General features: G+C 65.2%; 3 protein-coding genes across 3 annotated transcripts; 2 read left to right on the forward strand and 1 right to left on the reverse strand.

Moving 5' to 3' along the window:
* Window positions 1-1,932: 1,932 nt before the first annotated feature.
* CHLRE_03g144284v5 (uncharacterized protein) lies at window positions 1,933-6,924 on the forward strand. Its single transcript, XM_043060374.1, has 10 exons — window positions 1,933-2,283; window positions 2,365-2,465; window positions 2,781-3,221; window positions 3,546-3,599; window positions 3,814-3,883; window positions 4,098-4,168; window positions 4,418-4,550; window positions 4,693-4,844; window positions 5,094-5,255; window positions 5,479-6,924. Exons 1-10 carry the CDS (start codon window positions 2,235-2,237, stop codon window positions 6,076-6,078), a joined length of 1,833 nt encoding a protein of 610 aa, XP_042925503.1. The 5' UTR covers window positions 1,933-2,234; the 3' UTR covers window positions 6,079-6,924.
* Window positions 6,925-6,936: 12 nt separating this feature from the next.
* On the reverse strand, window positions 6,937-8,912 carry CHLRE_03g144304v5 (uncharacterized protein). The gene is made up of 2 exons (XM_043060375.1): window positions 8,287-8,912; window positions 6,937-8,191 (listed from the first exon to the last, which is right to left on the reverse strand). Exons 1-2 carry the CDS (start codon window positions 8,638-8,640, stop codon window positions 7,331-7,333), a joined length of 1,215 nt encoding a protein of 404 aa, XP_042925504.1. The 5' UTR covers window positions 8,641-8,912; the 3' UTR covers window positions 6,937-7,330.
* A 560-nt stretch (window positions 8,913-9,472) lies between these two features.
* Window positions 9,473-17,735, forward strand: CHLRE_03g144324v5 (uncharacterized protein). Its single transcript, XM_043060376.1, has 17 exons — window positions 9,473-9,898; window positions 10,166-10,283; window positions 10,827-10,989; window positions 11,276-11,473; window positions 11,652-11,778; window positions 12,003-12,169; window positions 12,478-12,651; window positions 12,858-12,930; window positions 13,155-13,304; window positions 13,594-13,719; window positions 13,921-13,997; window positions 14,371-14,523; window positions 14,857-15,070; window positions 15,419-15,492; window positions 15,743-16,235; window positions 16,475-16,616; window positions 16,892-17,735. The coding sequence occupies exons 1-17, from the start codon at window positions 9,823-9,825 to the stop codon at window positions 17,025-17,027; spliced, it is 2,661 nt and encodes an 886-aa protein (XP_042925505.1). The 5' UTR covers window positions 9,473-9,822; the 3' UTR covers window positions 17,028-17,735.

Here is a 17,735-nt window from a genome sequence, read left to right on the forward strand (position 1 = left end):
GGAGGGGAGGGGAGGGGAGGGGAGGGGAGGGGAGGGGCGGCTTTAATTACCTCTGCGTTTCTTGCCCAAGAGCATTCCTACCTGGTGTGATTACACGCAAAGACACTCCTACACACACATACCTTCCAACAGGCGTCAGACGCACATTTCCGTCCCGCACACTTCCTGCAAGCATGGTCTCAACATCCGTCCCTCTGGCCCCGGGCGAAGGTGCTATCGTGGAGGTCCGCAGGAGCGTCGGCGGCAAGATTTCAATAGAGCAGGAAAAAGCATACAAAGGAGAAACACAAGCCCAAACCACCACAGGCGAGAACGGGGAAGCACCACAGGCACATACACAACAGAGCGCCGGCACCCCTGCACCAACACACTGCAAACCGAGCCCCGAGCCCCAAGGAGGCCAGGGAACACAGGCAGCGGTTACCCGACCGCCACGCACGCATGCTGATCCAAGCGGCCGCGCGTGCTGACCCAGCAACAAAGCAGTCCAGCGACTACACGGGAACCACCGCAGGCGCACAACCACGCGCAGTCACACATGCACTAACCCGCAGCAAACCGGGGCACGGGCCTCTAGCAAACCGGGGCACACAGGCAGCAGCGAACCGACCTCCACGACAAAGCAGACCAGCTACCGCACGGGAACTAATGCCCGCGCACGACCAAACGCAGGCACACACGCACTAACAAGCCACCATAACCAGGACAGCACACTTAAAGGACCCCGCCCAGAGCGCCCGCAACAACTCCGCGTCCGCGCGCGCCGCGACCTCCAGCAGCTGCGGCACCAGGCCCTGTGGGCACACGGGGGGCCACCGTCCGCCACCCATTCTCGCTCCCAGGCGCAGACGTCCCCACGGAGGAACCTCAGGATCAGAGCGCGCCAAGTGCCACGACAGTACACCGCGCACAGATCACTCGCATCCTACAGCGCCTGTTGCAGGCCCGCCTCAAAGGTAGTGCTCATCGTGGTCGCCGGCCGCCGCCTGCAGCAGGCACACGGGTACAGGAAGGTTGCAGCTAGGCCACGAGGACACGCCCTGCGTTCAGCTTCCTTCCGCGTGTCCCGCATGGCCCTCAGGGCGCGGGCGTGGTGGGCTGCCCAGCAGCCCAATTGAACAATTTGCCAGGTCACCCCTGTGCCTGTGCTGCAGGAAGCCCCTAGCTCACGCCCGGTGACCCCCAACAGCAGCGCTGTGGTGCCCTGCCCTGCGCCTCTGACCACCTCACTGTCCACGGCCTGGGTTGTCCGGGCTGGGATGTGCGGGGTGGAGGCTGGCAGCTGTCGGGCTCAGCCCCAGGCCACCCTGACTGCAGGCAAGTCATCCGCAGCAGATCTGGCCCTCCTCCTTGGCGCACGGTACACAGGTGAATGGAAGCGACTGTAGCATGGGCTGAGGCAGCGTAGTATGGGCTGAGGCAGGGTAGTATGGGCTGGGGCAGGGTAGTTTGGGTTGAGGCAGGGTAGCACGGTTGGCTGCAGGGGCGGGCGAGTGGTGTGCTGCGGTATGCGGCGTATGCCCCAGCCCCACCCCACCAGAAGTCCCGAACCCACACAGCGCCACGCGGCCTTGGCTCTGCACAAAAACTACACGAACGGTTGGTGTTGCAGCCCAAGCCGTGTTGGGTGGCTTAGGCCCACGTTCACTAAACGAGCGTCCAAGGGTAAGCGTTCAAGGTTCTGCGAATGCCGCTGGGGCTAGGCGCAGAACGTCTTTGCTGCTGACGCTGGACGGGTGTGATATGTACACGAGTCCAGTGTACGCTGCTTCTGTAACTTTATGTGGTTATGTGCACTCAGGTGGACACAGAGCAGTCATGGTAAAGGTCATGGTGTGGGGTTTTGAGGGCGACTCGGCTCCAAGGGCGCCTATGTAGCAGCAACACACATTCTACAACTGTTATCAGTGCGCTGGTTCTACGCCTCTGATAATCATCGACTTCGGCCCAATGCCGTGCCAATACGATGGGGCCCCGAGTTACTGCTAGCTCTTTCAGCCCCCGAGCTATAATCGTGCACTAGCGAGCCGTACGCACCCTACAGCCTTGGTTTGCCGAAGGCGCCTGCCGACTATCTCTCTCCAATCGGCACTCAGAGTCTTCTCCGACCACGCTGCTCTGCACGTTTGTGCTCATCAACCGCTTTACTTGCGGAGCTACTAGCGATACTAGGTGGTTCACTTGGGCAGTCCAGAAAGCCAGAACGAGAAACAGTGGCTGAAGAGGTCGGGCCAATGGCCCAGCAGCGGACGGCTTCCAAGACAGTAACAGATACCATTGTTGGTGCGTCACTCGTGCGGTCTGGCGTGACTGGGCACGGGTCTGCTGGGTGACTTTCCTGCTGACAACGTCGCCCGCTCGCAGGCGAGCACACGCACACTATCGTTGGATACAGCCTCATTAAAGGCATTGGAGACGGCGAGCCTATTGCCTCGGAGCGCTTTGTTGTGGGCGGGCACGAGTGGGTGAGTGGGGCATGGAATGTGCTGCGCCCGTTGCACCGACGGAACTCGTGCGAGCGCGCTATGGTCCCGCTACTTGTGACAGCTTCCAGCAGTAACGCATAGCCAGCGATGCTGTGCGGCTGCGCACTTGCCTTGAATAGCGCGAACCTTTCGGCGGCCGAGGTTGAAGGCGTCAACGTTGGCGACCGCCGTTCGCCCGCGCCGGCCTAGCGTCCCGCCCTTAGCTAATCCCTCCGCCCGCACCTGCCCTGACCCAGTATGTCTCATCATCTTTGGCTGAGCTCCTGTCTCTATGGCCCGCGCACATTGCCGCAGGTGCTGCTGTTCTACCCGGATGGCAAGCGCAGCTCCTCGGAGGGGCCCATGGGCAACGGCGGCGGCGACGGCGGCCACCCTGGCCAGCTGCCGCTGCCGATAGGCGCAGTGGGCGGGGGCCTGCAGGGCGGAGGGTTGCGGGATGACCCGATGGACGCAGTGGGACTGCCGCCGGGCCCGCCGCCGCCAGCTGCGGCGCAGGGCGGCCCGCAGCCAGGCGGCGAGCGGCGCGGCGACGGCGGCGTGGGGGGCGGCGGCGGCGGCGGCGATGTGCTGGGGCATGTGGCTCCCAATGCGCTGGTGGCACAGGCGGCAGCACACCACCACGCGGCTGCGGCTGCAGCTGCGGTGGTGGCAGCGGCGGCGGCGCACCACGGCGGTGGCGGGGGCGGGGGCATGATGGCTGTGCCGCTGCACCGGCAGCAGCGCAGAGACACAACGGTGGGTGGTGTTGTGGAGACGGCGACAGCTTGTCAGGACGAGGCTGAGGCGGGGCCACGGCTGTGTCTGGGGCTGGATCCGGGGGACGGCCAGGTGTCGGGGCCGTTCATCCCAAACCCAAGGCCCACCATTGCGAACTAACGACCAAGTGAACGCACATGTAGGGGATGCACGTGGTGGTGTGGGGGCTGATGCCAATGGCTTGCCTCTACACAGCCGGACGGCAAGTGGAACCCTGCTGTTGGACTTTCGCATCCCCTGAGCACACAGCTGACGCAACCTGTGTGCTCCGCCTCCTGCTCCCTACCAATGTGCCTCCTACAGAACGAGTACGCAGCACTGTTTGTGGCGCTCATTGGCGAGGGACCCAACCCGCAGGTGAGGGCGGAGGAGGGGCGCGGGTGTGTGGCACGTGGGGGAGGGGTTGGCACGTGGCGTCCCTGCGTGGTTTTGTGGGTCGCGGCCACACGGTCGAGACTCCAGTCGGCAGCCGCTGCAAAGGCCCTGTGTCACTCGCTCGCTCGCCTTGCTGTCCACCCACCACCTGCTGTGTGTGCACACGTGTGTCCTGCCCGGCGGCCTGGGGCTGCAGGGCGTGGTGAGCACCACGGAGGGCAAGGTGGTCCGAGCCTTCCACCGCTTCACGCTAGTGGACCAGACAGGTGGGCGGGCGGATGGGCTGAGAGCAGGCTGCGCGGGCCGGAGGAGTGGCGGAGCGGGCCGCGGTGGCGCGGGGCAGGGCTTAGTAGGGCTAGCAGCCGATGATTGGCCGTGGAGGTACTGGTGGCGGCAGGGCGGGGTGCACGGAGCTACCCAGCCACACATCCACATAGCCGTTGCTGTTGCTGCTGTTGTTGCTGGCACTGCCTGCCACAGGCCAAGGCCGTGACCTTACAAAGGGCCGCACACGGGACGCGGGCGCGGTCAAGATCAGCTGTGCACGCCAGGTGGGTCGAGGTCTCGTGACCGCCGCGCATGACCTTCCCATGATGGGTCCCGTTGTACAAAGGGGGCGCTTCACGGGGAGGGGGAGGGGGAGGGGGAGGGGGAGGGGGGAGGGGAGGGGAGGGGCGCAATGAGCAGCTGCGCAGCATCAGAAGATCAGCCGCCCGACTGCATAATGACATGGTCATCAGACACACACACACACAACACAACACACACCTCTTCCCGACATCTCCTCCCCTCCCCTGCAGGACCCAAACGCGCGCAACTGCCACGGCTACCGCAAGTTCGTGAAGCGCTCGCTGCTTGAGGACGCCGGCAAGGGCTACCTGGCCAATGACACGCTGGTCATCAAGTACACCATTGAGCTGGTGGTGTCCAGTGGTGAGGCAGGAGGGAGGGAGGAGATGGAGGAGGCAGGCAGGCACGCAGATGGTACCCGATTGATAGTGTCACTGACACCCCGCCTCCCCTGCTGGCCCCGCTCCGTTATCCTTAACCCCACCTCCCAAACCCCTACCCCTAGGCGGCGCGCTGATGCGTGGCGGCGGCGGCGGGCGTGGCGGCGCGGAGCTGATCCGCGTGCCTCCCCCCAGCCTGGGCGCGGACCTGGCTGGACTGCTGGCCAGTGGCGAGGGCGCGGACGTGACGCTGGTGGTGGACGGAGAGGAGTTCAAGGTGGGAAGGGGGGGGGGAAGCTGGGACACTAGGACGCAGGGAAGGATGGACGAAACCATTCTGAGGGGCAGGCGCAGCAGGCGGGGGTTGGTAAGGGACTAACAGCCTCCAGGCATGCCGCACCCCTTCCGGCCTCTTCATTCTTCAACCCCTCCGTCCACTCACCTGCTACTCCCCATGCATTAACCGCTTTCCCGACCCCCACCCCCCTCCTGCCCCCCACCCCCCACCCCCACCCCCACCCCCCAGGCCCACAAGTTCCTGCTGGAGGCGCGGTCCGCCTTCTTCCGCTCGCTGCTGAACAACGACATGCGTGAGGGGCTGGAGGGGCGGGCGGTGGTACACGACGTGCGTGCGCCCGTGTTCCGACTGCTGCTGCACTACGTGTACACAGACGCGCTGCCGGAGGGGGTGAGCGCGCAGGGCGGGTGGGAGGGAGATCGGGTTTAAGGACGGTTGGCGGGTGCAAGGAGGGGCTGTCATGTTGCGGGCTGTGGTTGCGCTGGCGTCGTGTTGCCGTGTGGTATTTTTGGGGGGGGGGCTAGTTTGGCTACGGCTTCTGCTACCGCTCTACCCCCTCCCCACTCGTCCTAACCGACACCCCCTACACCCCCCGCCCCCCCACGCCTCTCAGATGGAGGACAGCGGTCTGGAGGTGGAGGTGGCCCAGCACCTGTTGGCCGCCGCCGACTCCATGCAGCTGGAGCGACTGCGCCGCATCGCCGAGCGCCGCCTGACCGAGTGTGTGGACGTGGAGTCGGTGGCCTTCACGCTGGCGCTGGCGGACCGCAACCACGCCGCCGAGCTCAAGCGCGTGTGCCTGGACTACGTGGGCCGCAACCTGGCGGCGGTCATGAAGACGGAGGGCTACAGCCACATGGTGGCCTCATGCCCGGGGCTGCAGGGCGAGATTCTCAGCACGCTGGCGGCACTGGGCGGCGCGGGGCCGGCGGATGGAGCGGCGGGCGGCGCGGCGGGGGCAGCGTGCGGCGGGGCGGGCTCAAGCCGGCTGGCGCAGTGCGTGACGGGCGGCGCGGGGACGGGCGGGGCGGGCGGCGGGGGCAGCGGGGGGCGGGGGGCGGCGGGAGGGGCCGCGCCGCTGACGGTGGGCGGCGCGGGAGGCGGCGTGGGAGGGGGTGCGGGCGGTCTGGGAGGTGGGCATGCGGGGCGGGTGCGTGATGTGCTGGTGGAGGCGGTGGAGGACGTGCGGCGGGTGCGGCCGCGGAGGGACTAGACACCCTAGACACACTGACACACGAGACATGAGCACCGCATATAGGCATGCACACGAACGCGGCGAGACGTGGCAGACATGGCTGCGGCTGGTCGGGACATGTGGGGCACATGTGGTGTTATGGCCCGGCATGCACGGGGTGCCCGAGCGTGCAGGCAGACGTTGACGATACGCATGGGACAAAAACACAGTAAACTCATCCATTCATAAAAAGCTTACACGTGCTTGGCCAGGCGCAGGCGCAGGTTGTTGCTCCGGGAGATTGCCCGTTGGCGGTGTGTGAGCCAATTGATTTCAAGGCGTATACGTGTCGCGGGTGCGCGGTCGCTTGGAATGGGGGTTGGGGCCTTGGGGGGCGCAGGTGCTCAAGGCGCAGCAGCGCTGGGTGCGGTTGAGTCACATGCCACGGTTGCTGCCAGTCTGCCAGATGATTTCCTTGGGACCGTGGATGCGAAGCGGTGAAGTTCTCACGCAACACAGGCGATTGGGCCGGCGCTGGCAGATCCGATGGCAACGCGCAAGCCTCCAGTTTTGTGTTCGAGGTGCGGGGGTAGCCGGTGCTTACTCAACGAGATGACGAGAGGGCAAAGTTTGACTCAGTTGGGCTCGCGCCGTTGCTTAAACTGTTGAGCTAGTCAATCAACAGGGACTCCTTTCGAGATTGGTCGAAGGCCTTGAAGGACGGTATGCTGCGGCGGTTGTAACCGCGCATACTGTACGCGTGTGCGCCAGCGGAGTACGCAGATGATGATGCTGTTGACACATGCACTTTTTACAGCGAACATCTGCACTTGAAACGACGATTTCTACGCATTACGGTTGAAACAATGTTATCGTCCCTTGCACTCTCGGGCCTGGAAGATACAAAAATAAGCCCAGCGCCTGTACTGCTGCCACAGTTTGGGACCCATGCCACGACCTAAACGAATTTAGTGACAGCCGCCTGCATGCTGAAGCCGCGACACAAGGTTGCAGCAGGGCATCTGCTGCTTCCGCCATGTCAACTGCTTTCGCCATGTCCGTCGTGCTCCCACACGACACATCAATGTGTTGTCTACGTCTCCAGTCCCCTGCACCTAACCCTCACCCTGCTAGCCTACAGCGGCTGGGGTCTGGGCGTCAGCTGCAACCTACGGGACCCCACCAACCTGCCTAAACACTGTCCCATCGCACACCCTGCTAGCCTACAGCGCAGCAAGGCCAGCGGTGGTATTCAGCCGCAGCCAGTGGGCTGTGCAATCCGCAGGCGGCGCTACTGCCGGCTGCGGGGCCGGTGCTCCGCAAACGGCTGGTTCTCCAGGTGCGGGAAGGGCGACGGCGGCTCCACCAGCCCCAGCCCCACCCGCGCCCCCGCCGCACCGGTAGTGCCCACCTCAACTGCATTGAAGCTCAGTGTCCGCACGGTGCTGCCCATGCGCACGGCTGGCACGCCAGCCACCCCCGCGTTCTCATCCGCCCCATCCACCTCGTCCGCGTCACCCGGGCTGCCGGCGCCTGACCCCGCCTCGCCCCCTGCGGCCCGGCTGCCCGCCACCTCGCTGCCTTGCACGTCCTGGTCCACGTCCATGTCCGTGTCCGTGTCCGCACCGGCCCTGGAGCCGGCAGGCGGAGCCGCCGCAGCCGCCAGGTCCGCAGGCATCGGCACCGCCAGTGGCATGTGCAGTGGCCGCGCGCCGCCAGCCGCACACGAGGGGCCACCCCCGCTGCTGCTGGCGGCGGCGCCAAAGCTGCCGCTGCTGGCCCCGCTGCCGCTGCTGGATCCGCTACCGCTGGTCCCCACCGTGCCGCCGCTGACGCCCTCCTGCTCGCCGGCCGCGCTGAAGGACAGCCCGCCGCTGCAGCACAGCAGCGCCCCGCTCCCGGCTGAGACCGTGCGTTGGGACATGGCACGCCCGGCCACGAGCGCTGGCGGCGGCACCTCGTTGCTGCATAGGCTGCTGGCGCGAGAAGCGCCGCCGCCGCCTCCACCGCCACCGGCTGCCCAGACCGGCTGGGGGACGGCTGCGGCCGAGAGGGGGCCCAGGCTCGGCAGCGGGGGACGGCCGTCGCCGGGGGCTGTGCGGGCCAGCGGTGCATGACGTGTGGGTGAGCCGTCGACGCTGGTGGAGCCGTCCTGTGGCATATGATGGGGCACACTTGGGTGTTGGTGGCTTGCGGGCGAGGTGGCGGATGCGGGTCCGAGCTGACCTGAGCGACCCACAAACTTGCCTGGGGACCTCGTGCAGCTGCGAGAGCTGTCATCACACGCTGCGCGTTTGTTCCTCCGGGGCGTGGAAGCGGAGGCAGCTCGTTGCCGCTCCAGAGGCGCTTAGCTGCCGAGCCCGTTGGCTTAGCTGGTGAATACCGAAAACCCAGCCCTAGATTCGAACGTGGCGGGGACTTCATGTCCTGAGCTGCAGCAAGCGCCGCAGCATAAAACTCCGTGAAGTTGGAAGAGATATCGGCAAATGCTCGTCGCGGCTCGCCATTTGAGTCCGGCGGATGCGCGGCCTGTAGAGACTCGTTGACGGGCCTGCCATCATCAATTTCATAGGATTGCTCCTGCTCGGGTGCCGAGGCCATCGCTTTCTGCTATGAAACGAACGCAGAAGATGTTATGTGAACCAGGCCTTCTTTGCAGATTTATATGATTAGGGTCTACTGCGATGAGTACAGTAGGTTAATTAACATGGGCAAGGCTAGGCTTGGCAAAGGGGAAGGAGCTTGGCTGCTTGGCACCATCTGTCCTTGGATCCGGCCCCAATTCTTGCCCCAATTCTTCCCCTTTCTGTTTCTGGCGCGTGATTAAACATATTCATATGCCTTACTAGAAGCCTAGGTGCCAGCACGCCTGGAGCAAGGTTCGTATCCGCTGGCATAGTACATGGCTGAGGTCCTGGTCCAACCACCCATGGCCATGCCCGAGGCACGCGTCGTGCGACGGCTAATGTAGTATGGTGAAGGTCGGCAGCCAACCAGGGGGAGGGCGGTTGCTCTGTGGGCCGGAAATTGTCCCTCATGGCGTGGGTGAGGGGGTGCAGTGCACCTCCGTTGGTCGTACTGCCCCTTCTTGTGTCGCATTTATACCACCACAAATGAGGTGGAAGCTTCATTTCTGGCGCTGCCAGCCGCAATCGGTAAGGCACCACGAATTCCCAGCGGTGGCGGGCGGGCAGAACGGGTTTGGGCAGTTGGCAGCCTACTTGGCACGTTTGTCAAGGGGGCAACGCATGCAGCCCAGAGGCAACGTCAAGGGATAAGCTTGATAGATGAATTATTACGATGCTCGTTGGTCCCTGGCAGCCCCATGTGAATCCAGAAACGGTCGCTTCCCAGCTACCCGAATGGTGGTAAGCTTGGGTTATCTCGCATTGCATAATATAGCGCAAGACTATAACTGTGCTGTTACCCCATTTCAGCACCACCTCGTGTTTGTCGAAAGACCCAAAGGGGCGGGCGCTTTAGGCACCCAGTAGTGACTAGCAGACCCTGACTTACGAATTGACAATACATAGCTTGACGCTTTGACTGAGACCAACAGTGACAGAGCCCGGTCGCGTTCGAGAAATGCTGGCTACGTGCCGGTAGCAGAACTCGCAGACTCGCCTTGGAGGGCCGACCCATTGGCGCTTGAGTATACAGCTAGTGACTATGACTCGACAAAGCGTCATGTCCCAACGCAGTTTGCTACTGCTCGTAATAGTTGCCGGGGCGATGCTGGTCGCTAACGTCGCGGCGCAGAGCACCACGCCCCGTGTACGCATTATGGGTAACTTACTTGACTCTTGCCCGAAGAACTGGACGTTCACGGCCAACGTAGAGCCGTGCATGTTCAGTGCAGGTAAGGATGCAGACACACCGTCACGAAGGGAGCCTCGTTGTCGCCCTAACAAGTTAGCCAAGCAGAACAGTCGGAGGAGGGGCAGGCGACTGAACCTGTGGCGTGGCGGGGCGGGGCGGGGGGAGGAGGGCGGGGCGGGGGGAGGAGGGGGTGGGTGAGCAGGCACCCTCCTGCCACCACCGCAACTCGTGTCAGCCCGTACTGACGCCAACCTGACCTGCCCCACCCACTGACGCTTCATCCCGAACCCTGTCTCTCGCCGAACAGCCTCCAACCCGTTGCCGTACCGCGAGTATGCGCAGTACGGCATCAGCCTGGGCCCGGCGGAGGTGGGGCAATTTGACATGGTGCTGACAGTTGTGTCCGATGAAGGCGACGTCGACATGTGAGTGCCAGGGCCGGGGAGAGTGGTGGTGCGGGTGGGGGTAGGGTGTGTTTTGGACAAGCCCAGTAAGAATCTCAAACACTTAAATGGGGGGGATTGGGAGGGCTTCCAAACATTTCCAGTCAGATACAGGAGACGCCCGGGGGCCGGTTCCAAAGACACATCCAAGGAGAACCTGCGGCAGGAGGGAGGGTGCTGCACCCGAGCCCACACGATTGGGGGGGGACCTTGGGGGGGGACCTTGTGGTCGCCCATGTGCCGGTGGCGGTGTGCGGGGTGGCATGGCGCTGTTGTGCCCGTGTGCGCCAATACCTCGGCGCTTCAACAGGGTTGCGGGCCGTACCGTATGTAGCTGGCGCCTGCGACCCAACCCGTCGACGTCCCCCCTCCTGCACAACGCTCCCTTTGGCGCTGGGCTTCCTGCACTGCGCGTTTGCGCCACGCTCGCATCCACGACGCCGTGCCGCGCCTCCCGTCCTACGCCCATCACGCGCCCACCCACCCCGCCTGCCACCCCGTGCCACCCCGCCTCCCACCCCGCAGCAAGCTGCTGGGGCCGGACGGCTCCGTGATCGGGTCCAGTGCGGAGCGCGTTGGCAGTGACGTGGTGATTGCGCGGCGGACCGACACGCAGCGGCTGGGGCCCGGCACCTACACACTGGCGGTGCAGGCGGTGGGCGGAGCGCTGAGCACCTACACCATTACGGTGCGAGGAGCGGTGGCAGAGGCAGCATGTAAGGGGTTGGGTAGGAGTGATAGCAGGCAACGGACTGGTCGCCCAGGTTCTGTAAGGAGTCCCATCGCGTGTGAGGAAGGAGGCTTGGTGCGTTCGTGCGGGTTGGACGGCCAGTGGGAGCGCGGCAAAGAGCAGTGGTTAGGCTTGGCATCGTTGGCAAGCGGGACTCTAGAGCCTAGTCGTACATCAGAGCTGCGTTGACGCACACAACCTCACGGCATCACCCCTCACCCTCCCCGCTCGCTCCTCCTGTCAGGTCCAAGGTGTGCCTACGGCCCGGCGCCTGGCCGCCGCCGAGCTGGCCCTGCTGAGCTCCGTGGCCGACCAGTGCTGCGCCTTCGAGGACGACGACCAGCTGCCCGACACCTGCACGCGCCTGCGCGCAGCCACGGCCGGAAACGCCACGGCGGACCAGGACATCTGCAACACGCCGCCCAACGTGTGCGACTCAGCGGTGAGCGAGCGGGCCGGGGGGGCCGAGGGGCGGTGGTGTTGCGGGCGCTCGCGCTTCCGCAAACTCCCTTCGCATGGCACGGCGCCCTAGCCTGAGGTGGCGGTCACTCCAAACCCACCATGGCGCAAGCGCACTTAGTACCGGCCTGCCCACCTCCTGCCCTCATGGCACCGCACAGGGCCGGCTGGTGAAGCTGGTGCTGAGTGGCGGCGACACGGGCAACTTCGTGTGCCCCACCTTCCCGGCCGAGCTGGGCCGTTTCCCCGCACTCACGGTGCTGGACTGGACCAGCAACGGACAAGTCGGTGAGCACTCGCGCGGGGACGAGCAGGGGTCACTGCAGCTAGCGCGCGCGTTTGCATTCCGATCTGATGTGCGCCGCGTGTGTGTTCACAAACACGCAAGGAGATATGGTCCCTAGCCCTACCAGCCCGTCTCAGCCCGTCTAACCCCTGCTGCCCCACCCAAATGTTCTCAAACCTGTTCCGCCCGGCCGCGTGTGCCCCCTCCGCCGCCCCATGCCGCCCAGGCACGCTGTCCACCGTGGTCTCCGTGCTGCGCCCGCTGCTGGGCACTGGGCAGCTGCGGCGCCTGTACCTGGGCAGCAACGCGCTGTCGGGGCCGCTGGCGCCCGCCTGCGACCTGCTGGCGGCACCAGGGCTGGAGGTGCTGTGGATGGACGCCAACGTGTTGGAGGTGGGGGGGTGGGGCTTGGGGGGGTGGGGTAGTGTACTCCAAACCCAACAAATGTCCAAGACCCAGAACCAGAGCGTGGAAATGGTTTTGGCCTCGAGGGGCGTTAAGGATAAGGAGCTGCTGCAGGGGGTGGGGCTTGAGGGGGTAGGAGCTTACGTACGCTCATTGGCAAGGCGTGGCATGCGTTGGATGGGGCTAAGCGCAAGCTACGGTGTTGTACCGTGTGTGGCTGCTCACCTGAGGTGAGCCCCGCATCTATATGACTCGCCGCCTCCGCCCCCCGGCTGTTGCGCCTTGTCCGCGCACAGGGCCCGGTGCCTTCCTGCCTGTTCTCCAGCCCCAGCCTGCTGCAGCTGTCGCTCAGCGGCAACCTGCTCACGGGGCCGCTGCCGCCGCTGCCGGCCGGCTGCGCGCTGGTGTCCCTGGACGTGAGCGACAACGGCCCGCCGGCGGGGCCCTCGCCCAGCAGCCCGGGACTGTCGGTGAGCGAATGAGCAGTGAGGGGGCGACGGGGAGGGCCGTGGGGGTCACCAGCAGGGTGTGGGGGATCTGGGCCTGGTCGTGTACGCCGGCGCGTCTCTGTACTCCTTTCACACGTAGCTATTCACACGCATACACATACACACCTTTCTCATTGCACCTTCTAACGTGCAAACACGTCCTGCTCCGCCCTCCCCGCCCCCGATAGGGCCCGCTGCCTGCCTCCATCACCAACGCCGCCAAAATGCGCTACCTGGACATCAGCAGCAACAGCTTCAGCGGTGAGGCGGGTCAGGGGGGGGCAAGGGGCAAGGGGGTGGGTTAGGGAGGCGCCCGGGGAAGCGGCACGTGTCCAACCCCGCCTGTGAATCCCTTATTCACCTGTACAACGTCGGCATGCCTCGGGGCACAGCTCACTGCCTGCGGGCCTGTGCCTCGCTCACCTCAGTCCTCCCTCTCGCCCCTCCCCCCTGTGTGCCCGCCGCTCCGCCCGCCCCGCACGCAGGCACGCTGCCTGCGCTGCCCACCTCCCTGCAGGTGCTGCGCGGCTCCGACAACCTGCTGGCGGGCCCGCTGCCGGCCAGCCTGGACGCCACAGACGACCTGCGGGTGCTGGACCTGTCGCGCAACAGCCTCAGCGGCACACTGCCAAGAGGTGGGGGGGCAGGGGGCAAGGGAGGGAGGGGCGGGCGGGCGGGGTTCAGCCGTCGATGCAAGACGGGAATGAGGGCAAGTGGGGGCATGTACGGTACACGAGCTTCGGAAGCACGGATAGGGTTGTGTATGGATGGGTGGCACCGTGCGCACCCTCTCAGCAGCATGCCTCCACTCAAGCGCTCGCACCCTCATCCGCTCGCTCCGCATACCGTCCTAACTGGTGCTGCCTCCTCCTCCCTGCGCGCTGCTGCTGCTGCTCCCCCCTCCCCCCCCCCCCCTTCACACAGGCATTGTGAACAACGAGCTGCTGACGGTGCTGCGGCTGGCCTCCAACCGCCTGGTCGGCGACCTGCCGTTCGCCTGGGGCGAGTACCTGGTGGACGTGGACCTGGCCGACAACGGCTTCACAGGCAGTGAGTGCCGGGGGGAGGGGGGAGGCGGGGGAAGAGGGAGGGGGGCGGCCTTGACTCTGCCTCGCCTGTTGCTCATCAACACTCCATCCCTGCCCTGCCCTGGTGTGCCCGTCGCTCCCGACCCGGACCACCCACCCTACCACCCTCGACCCCCTTCTCCTTCTTCTGCCCCTGTAACCATCCCCCTTCCACACCCCGCAGCCTACACCAAGCTGTGGTACCAGCCCAGCCTCATCCGCCTCAACCTGGCTAACAACAACCTCAGCCTGCATATGGAGGTGGGCGGGGGGAGGGAGGGTTGCAGATACCAGCCCAAACTAAAGCGAACCCGGTGCAACAGAGCAAGGAGAGCGTGGCCTAGTAGGCAGAGAATAGCAGCTGTGATGTGCGTGTGTGTGTACCGTATGTGGTGGATGTCGCGGCATGCGGGGCGGGCTGCGCGCACGGTGGGCGCTGCTGCCGGGCACGCACACCGTCGTTCTTCACATGAACGGTTACCCCTCAGCCGACCCACTTGCGCCTCGCTGCAACCACACGACAACGCCAGCTCCCCACCCGTCACAAGACAGGCCGTGGCAACCCCCCCAATGCTGCTGGACTGCTGACCCTGCTCGCCCGCCTCGTCCTTGTCCTCCTGCCTGCCGCGCACAGGACCTGGCCCTGGGCATGAACGGCACCGTCAACAGCCTCTTGTACTTCAACATCTCCCACAACAACATCTCGGGCCGGCTGGAGGCGGGGCTGGGCGGCATGCGGCTGTTCAACAGCCTGCAGCTGCAGCCGGATGACGTGGACGCACTCACGGTGTGTGTGTATGTGTGTGCGTGTGTGTGTGTGTGTGTGTGTGTTAAAAAGCACAATGTGTGTCGTGTGTGTGTGTGTATGTGTGTGTGTGTGTGTGTGTGTGTGTGTGTGTGTGTGTGTGTGTGTGTGTGTGTGTGTGTGTGTGTGTGTGTGTGTGTGTGTGTGTGTGTGTGTGTGTGCGGGGGGGGGGGCAGCGCGAGGTGGAGGGGTGGGAGGGAGGGAGGGACTATTGAGGCCTCGAGGGCATGTGTCTGTGTGACTCAACTTGTGTTCCTTCGCGTTTGCTAATTAGGCGGCGTGTGCGTGTGCGTGTGCACCCCCCACCGCTCCCAGGCCTCTGCCGCCGAGGTGCCGCCCCAGCCGCTGTTCGACATCCGCGGCAACCTCATCCGCTCCGTGTTCCCCACCTGGCTGCTGCCGCTGCTGGGGCAGCTGTACTGGATGTCGCCCTACGACTGGATCCCGCTCAGCCTGGAGCTGCAGCCGCAGAAGCCCGCGCCCGCGGTCGACTCGCAGGGAGCCACTCCCGGCCTGATGTGCCCGGCGGGTGAGCAGGGACACTGCTGGCACTGCTGGCAGTGTGTGTGGGGGGATGGGTGGGGGGGCGGCTGCTGGCGGTGTGTGTGTGGGGGGTGTATGTGTGTGTGTGGGGGGGGGGGTTGTGTGGGTGTGCGGCACTGCTGGCGCTTGTCGCACTGTGAGGGATGTGGCGGAGTGGGCTGGAGGGTCCATTCCCCTCAACTCCATTGAATAGTTTCCCTACGACACCGCATACACACACACGCATGCGCATACACATGCTTCCCAGTGCACCGCATCGCGTACGCTGACCTGTGTGCTTCTCCAAAACACGCGCGCCCCGCCTCGCTCCTTCCCCTCCCTCCCTGCCCCCCAGACAATGCGGTGCTGCCCGGCAACCTGTACTACCTGGACCAGCTGCAGGCGCTGTACGACCTCACATGCGTCAAGGTGGGCTGGGCGGGAGCGCGGGGCGGGCATGTGTGACTGGAAACATTGGCGGGGTTGTGGGCTGATGTGGGCTGGGGCATCAGAAACATTACTCCTCCGAGCCTGGAGTCCTCTCAACACCTCAGCTGTCTCACCACCCGCACTGCGGTCCCCTCTGCTCCCTGCCCCCCGCACACCCTCCTTACCCCGTCCCCCGTCAACATCATCTCGCCGAAATCAATCATGCATGCCCCCCCCCACACACACACAGATGCCCTTCGACCAGGTCCTCAACATCTCCTCCTACAACGACAAGTCCTTGAGGCCCATGGCACCGCCCAAGCCCCCCGCGCCGCCGCGCCCGCCGCCGCCCTCGCCGCCGCGCCCGCCCCGCCGCCGGTCCAACTCCACCGCCACGCCCAGCCCCGAACCGGACAGCACTGACACCGGGACCGACCCAAGCGGCGGCGGCACCGGCACTGGCTCCACTCCAGGCAGCGGCAGCGGCACCAGCAACGGCACTGGGTCCACGGGCGGCACCGGCAACGGCAACGGCAGTGGCGGTGGCACTCTGCAGCCCGGCGACACCGGGGGGGCGGGGGGCGGCAGCACCAGCAAGGACACCAGCACAGGGGGCAGCGGCTCCAGCACAGGGGGCAGCGGCAGCGGCGGCACCGGGGCCGGGGCCGGCGGCAGTGGTAACAGCAACACTGGCGGCAGCGGCAGCGGCGGAGTCAACGCGGGTGATGGCACTACACAGCCAGGTGCGTAGCCCAGGAGCAGTGCGGCTCAACCGGTACTGTGTGGGGGGCATGGCTTGTAGTGTGTCAGGGGGCACAAGGCGAAGAACACGTGGGGCGCTGTGTGTGCGCGCACCTTGGCGACTCGGGACCTGCACTCACGCGACTGTGTGATTGATGCAAGGACGCGGCCGCCGACCACGGGGCTGCCTAGCCTGAGACTGAGACTGAACTGGTGTCACACCTTGCCTTGCCCCTTGCAGATGGTGGCAGCAGCAGTGGCGGCAGCAGCATGGGCGCAATCATTGGCGGCGCGGTGGCGGGTGTGGCGGTGCTGGCGCTGGCCGGTGTGGGCTACTGGTGGTACCGGCAGCGGCAGGCGCGCAACGCGGCGTACGCGTCCAGGTGAGGCCAAGGACCGGCGGGTGGGGTGTGGCCCGGTGAGGTGAGGGGCCGCCTGCGCTGGCTTGGGGCCCAGGAGAGGGGCGGGAGGAGCTGGTGCTTCCACACGTGCGCCGCACACGCGCTCGCTGCGCAGCCCCGCCACACATGCCCCTGCTTTCCGCCGCCGCCTCTCGCACCCACCGCCCTCCCCGCCGGCTGTCTCCCTCCTTCCCTCCTCCTCCTTCCCTCCCCTCAATGCTAACTATGAATGTAACCCCCCCCCCCCAAATGCGCAGGCGTCTGCCGCTGACCCACAACACGCTGTACGAGCCGGCCCCCAGCGACGGCACCGCCTCCAACTACGCCGACCTGCAGATGTTTGAGTTCAGGGCCGACGGCCGGCCCGCACGCCACCGGCCCCGCATGGCGTGATGGGCTGTGCTGGGGCTGCAGGCTGTCATGCGCCCAGCAGCAGTAAGGCTGTAGCGGCAGTAGCGGCAGCGGGGCTGCAGTGTTCAGTACTGGGGCGTCGGTGTCGTGGATGCACTGGCAAGCAAATGCCCTTCGGGGGGATGTAGAAAAGCTGTTGCAGCCCTCCCTGGTGCGTGCCGGGCCAGGGCTGCAAGCACGGAGGTGACCGCAACGGCGCATGACCAAGACGTTCGTCGCTGGCTGAATACGTCCTCCATAGTAGCATAATTTGACACTGATTGATTCTTCGTTCACATGACTGATTTTAGTTCAATGTAGCTTCAACAGCATCGTGCTGCTGCGTCCATGCTGGCGTCGGCAAAGTCAGGATGTCATGGAGACTGCAGCGAGGGTCCTGCGGGATAACCGTTAGCTGATAATAGTGCTTGTTAGCAAGGGGGGTTGGCACCTTGCGCCCCCCGTACAGTAGGAGGGCGTGCGATGGGACAGCGGTAAGGCAGGTTGGTGAAGTGCCGTAAGGTGCAGCTGATTCCCCCCGTGCAGTAGGAGGGCGGAGGGGGCTGCTGCAGTGTACGCCAAGGCAGCGAGTGGTCGGACGGTGGAACTTGGTGGCTTGGTGCCATTGAGCCCTGGCCCGTTTGACTGAAGGCCGGGCCAGTTGCTTGAAAGGGGCGGAGACGGTGAATTCGCTTGTAACGCAGAATGAAA

This window comes from Chlamydomonas reinhardtii, chromosome 3, assembly GCF_000002595.2.
Source record: "Chlamydomonas reinhardtii strain CC-503 cw92 mt+ chromosome 3, whole genome shotgun sequence".
NCBI classification, from domain to species: domain Eukaryota; kingdom Viridiplantae; phylum Chlorophyta; class Chlorophyceae; order Chlamydomonadales; family Chlamydomonadaceae; genus Chlamydomonas; species Chlamydomonas reinhardtii.

Coding starts and splice junctions, on each gene's coding strand:
- CHLRE_03g144284v5 (XM_043060374.1), top strand. CDS start 2,235: ATGGCCCAGCAGCGGACGGCTTCCAAGACAGTAACAGATACCATTGTT. Junction 2,466..2,780: donor TTGTGGGCGGGCACGAGTGG/GTGAGTGGGGCA, acceptor ACATTGCCGCAG/GTGCTGCTGTTCTACCCGGA. Junction 4,845..5,093: donor TGGACGGAGAGGAGTTCAAG/GTGGGAAGGGGG, acceptor CCCACCCCCCAG/GCCCACAAGTTCCTGCTGGA.
- CHLRE_03g144304v5 (XM_043060375.1), bottom strand. CDS start 8,640: ATGGCCTCGGCACCCGAGCAGGAGCAATCCTATGAAATTGATGATGGC. Junction 8,192..8,286: donor CAGCTGCACGAGGTCCCCAG/GCAAGTTTGTGG, acceptor CATATGCCACAG/GACGGCTCCACCAGCGTCGA.
- CHLRE_03g144324v5 (XM_043060376.1), top strand. CDS start 9,823: ATGGGTAACTTACTTGACTCTTGCCCGAAGAACTGGACGTTCACGGCC. Junction 11,474..11,651: donor CCAACGTGTGCGACTCAGCG/GTGAGCGAGCGG, acceptor GGCACCGCACAG/GGCCGGCTGGTGAAGCTGGT. Junction 13,720..13,920: donor CGACAACGGCTTCACAGGCA/GTGAGTGCCGGG, acceptor CACACCCCGCAG/CCTACACCAAGCTGTGGTAC.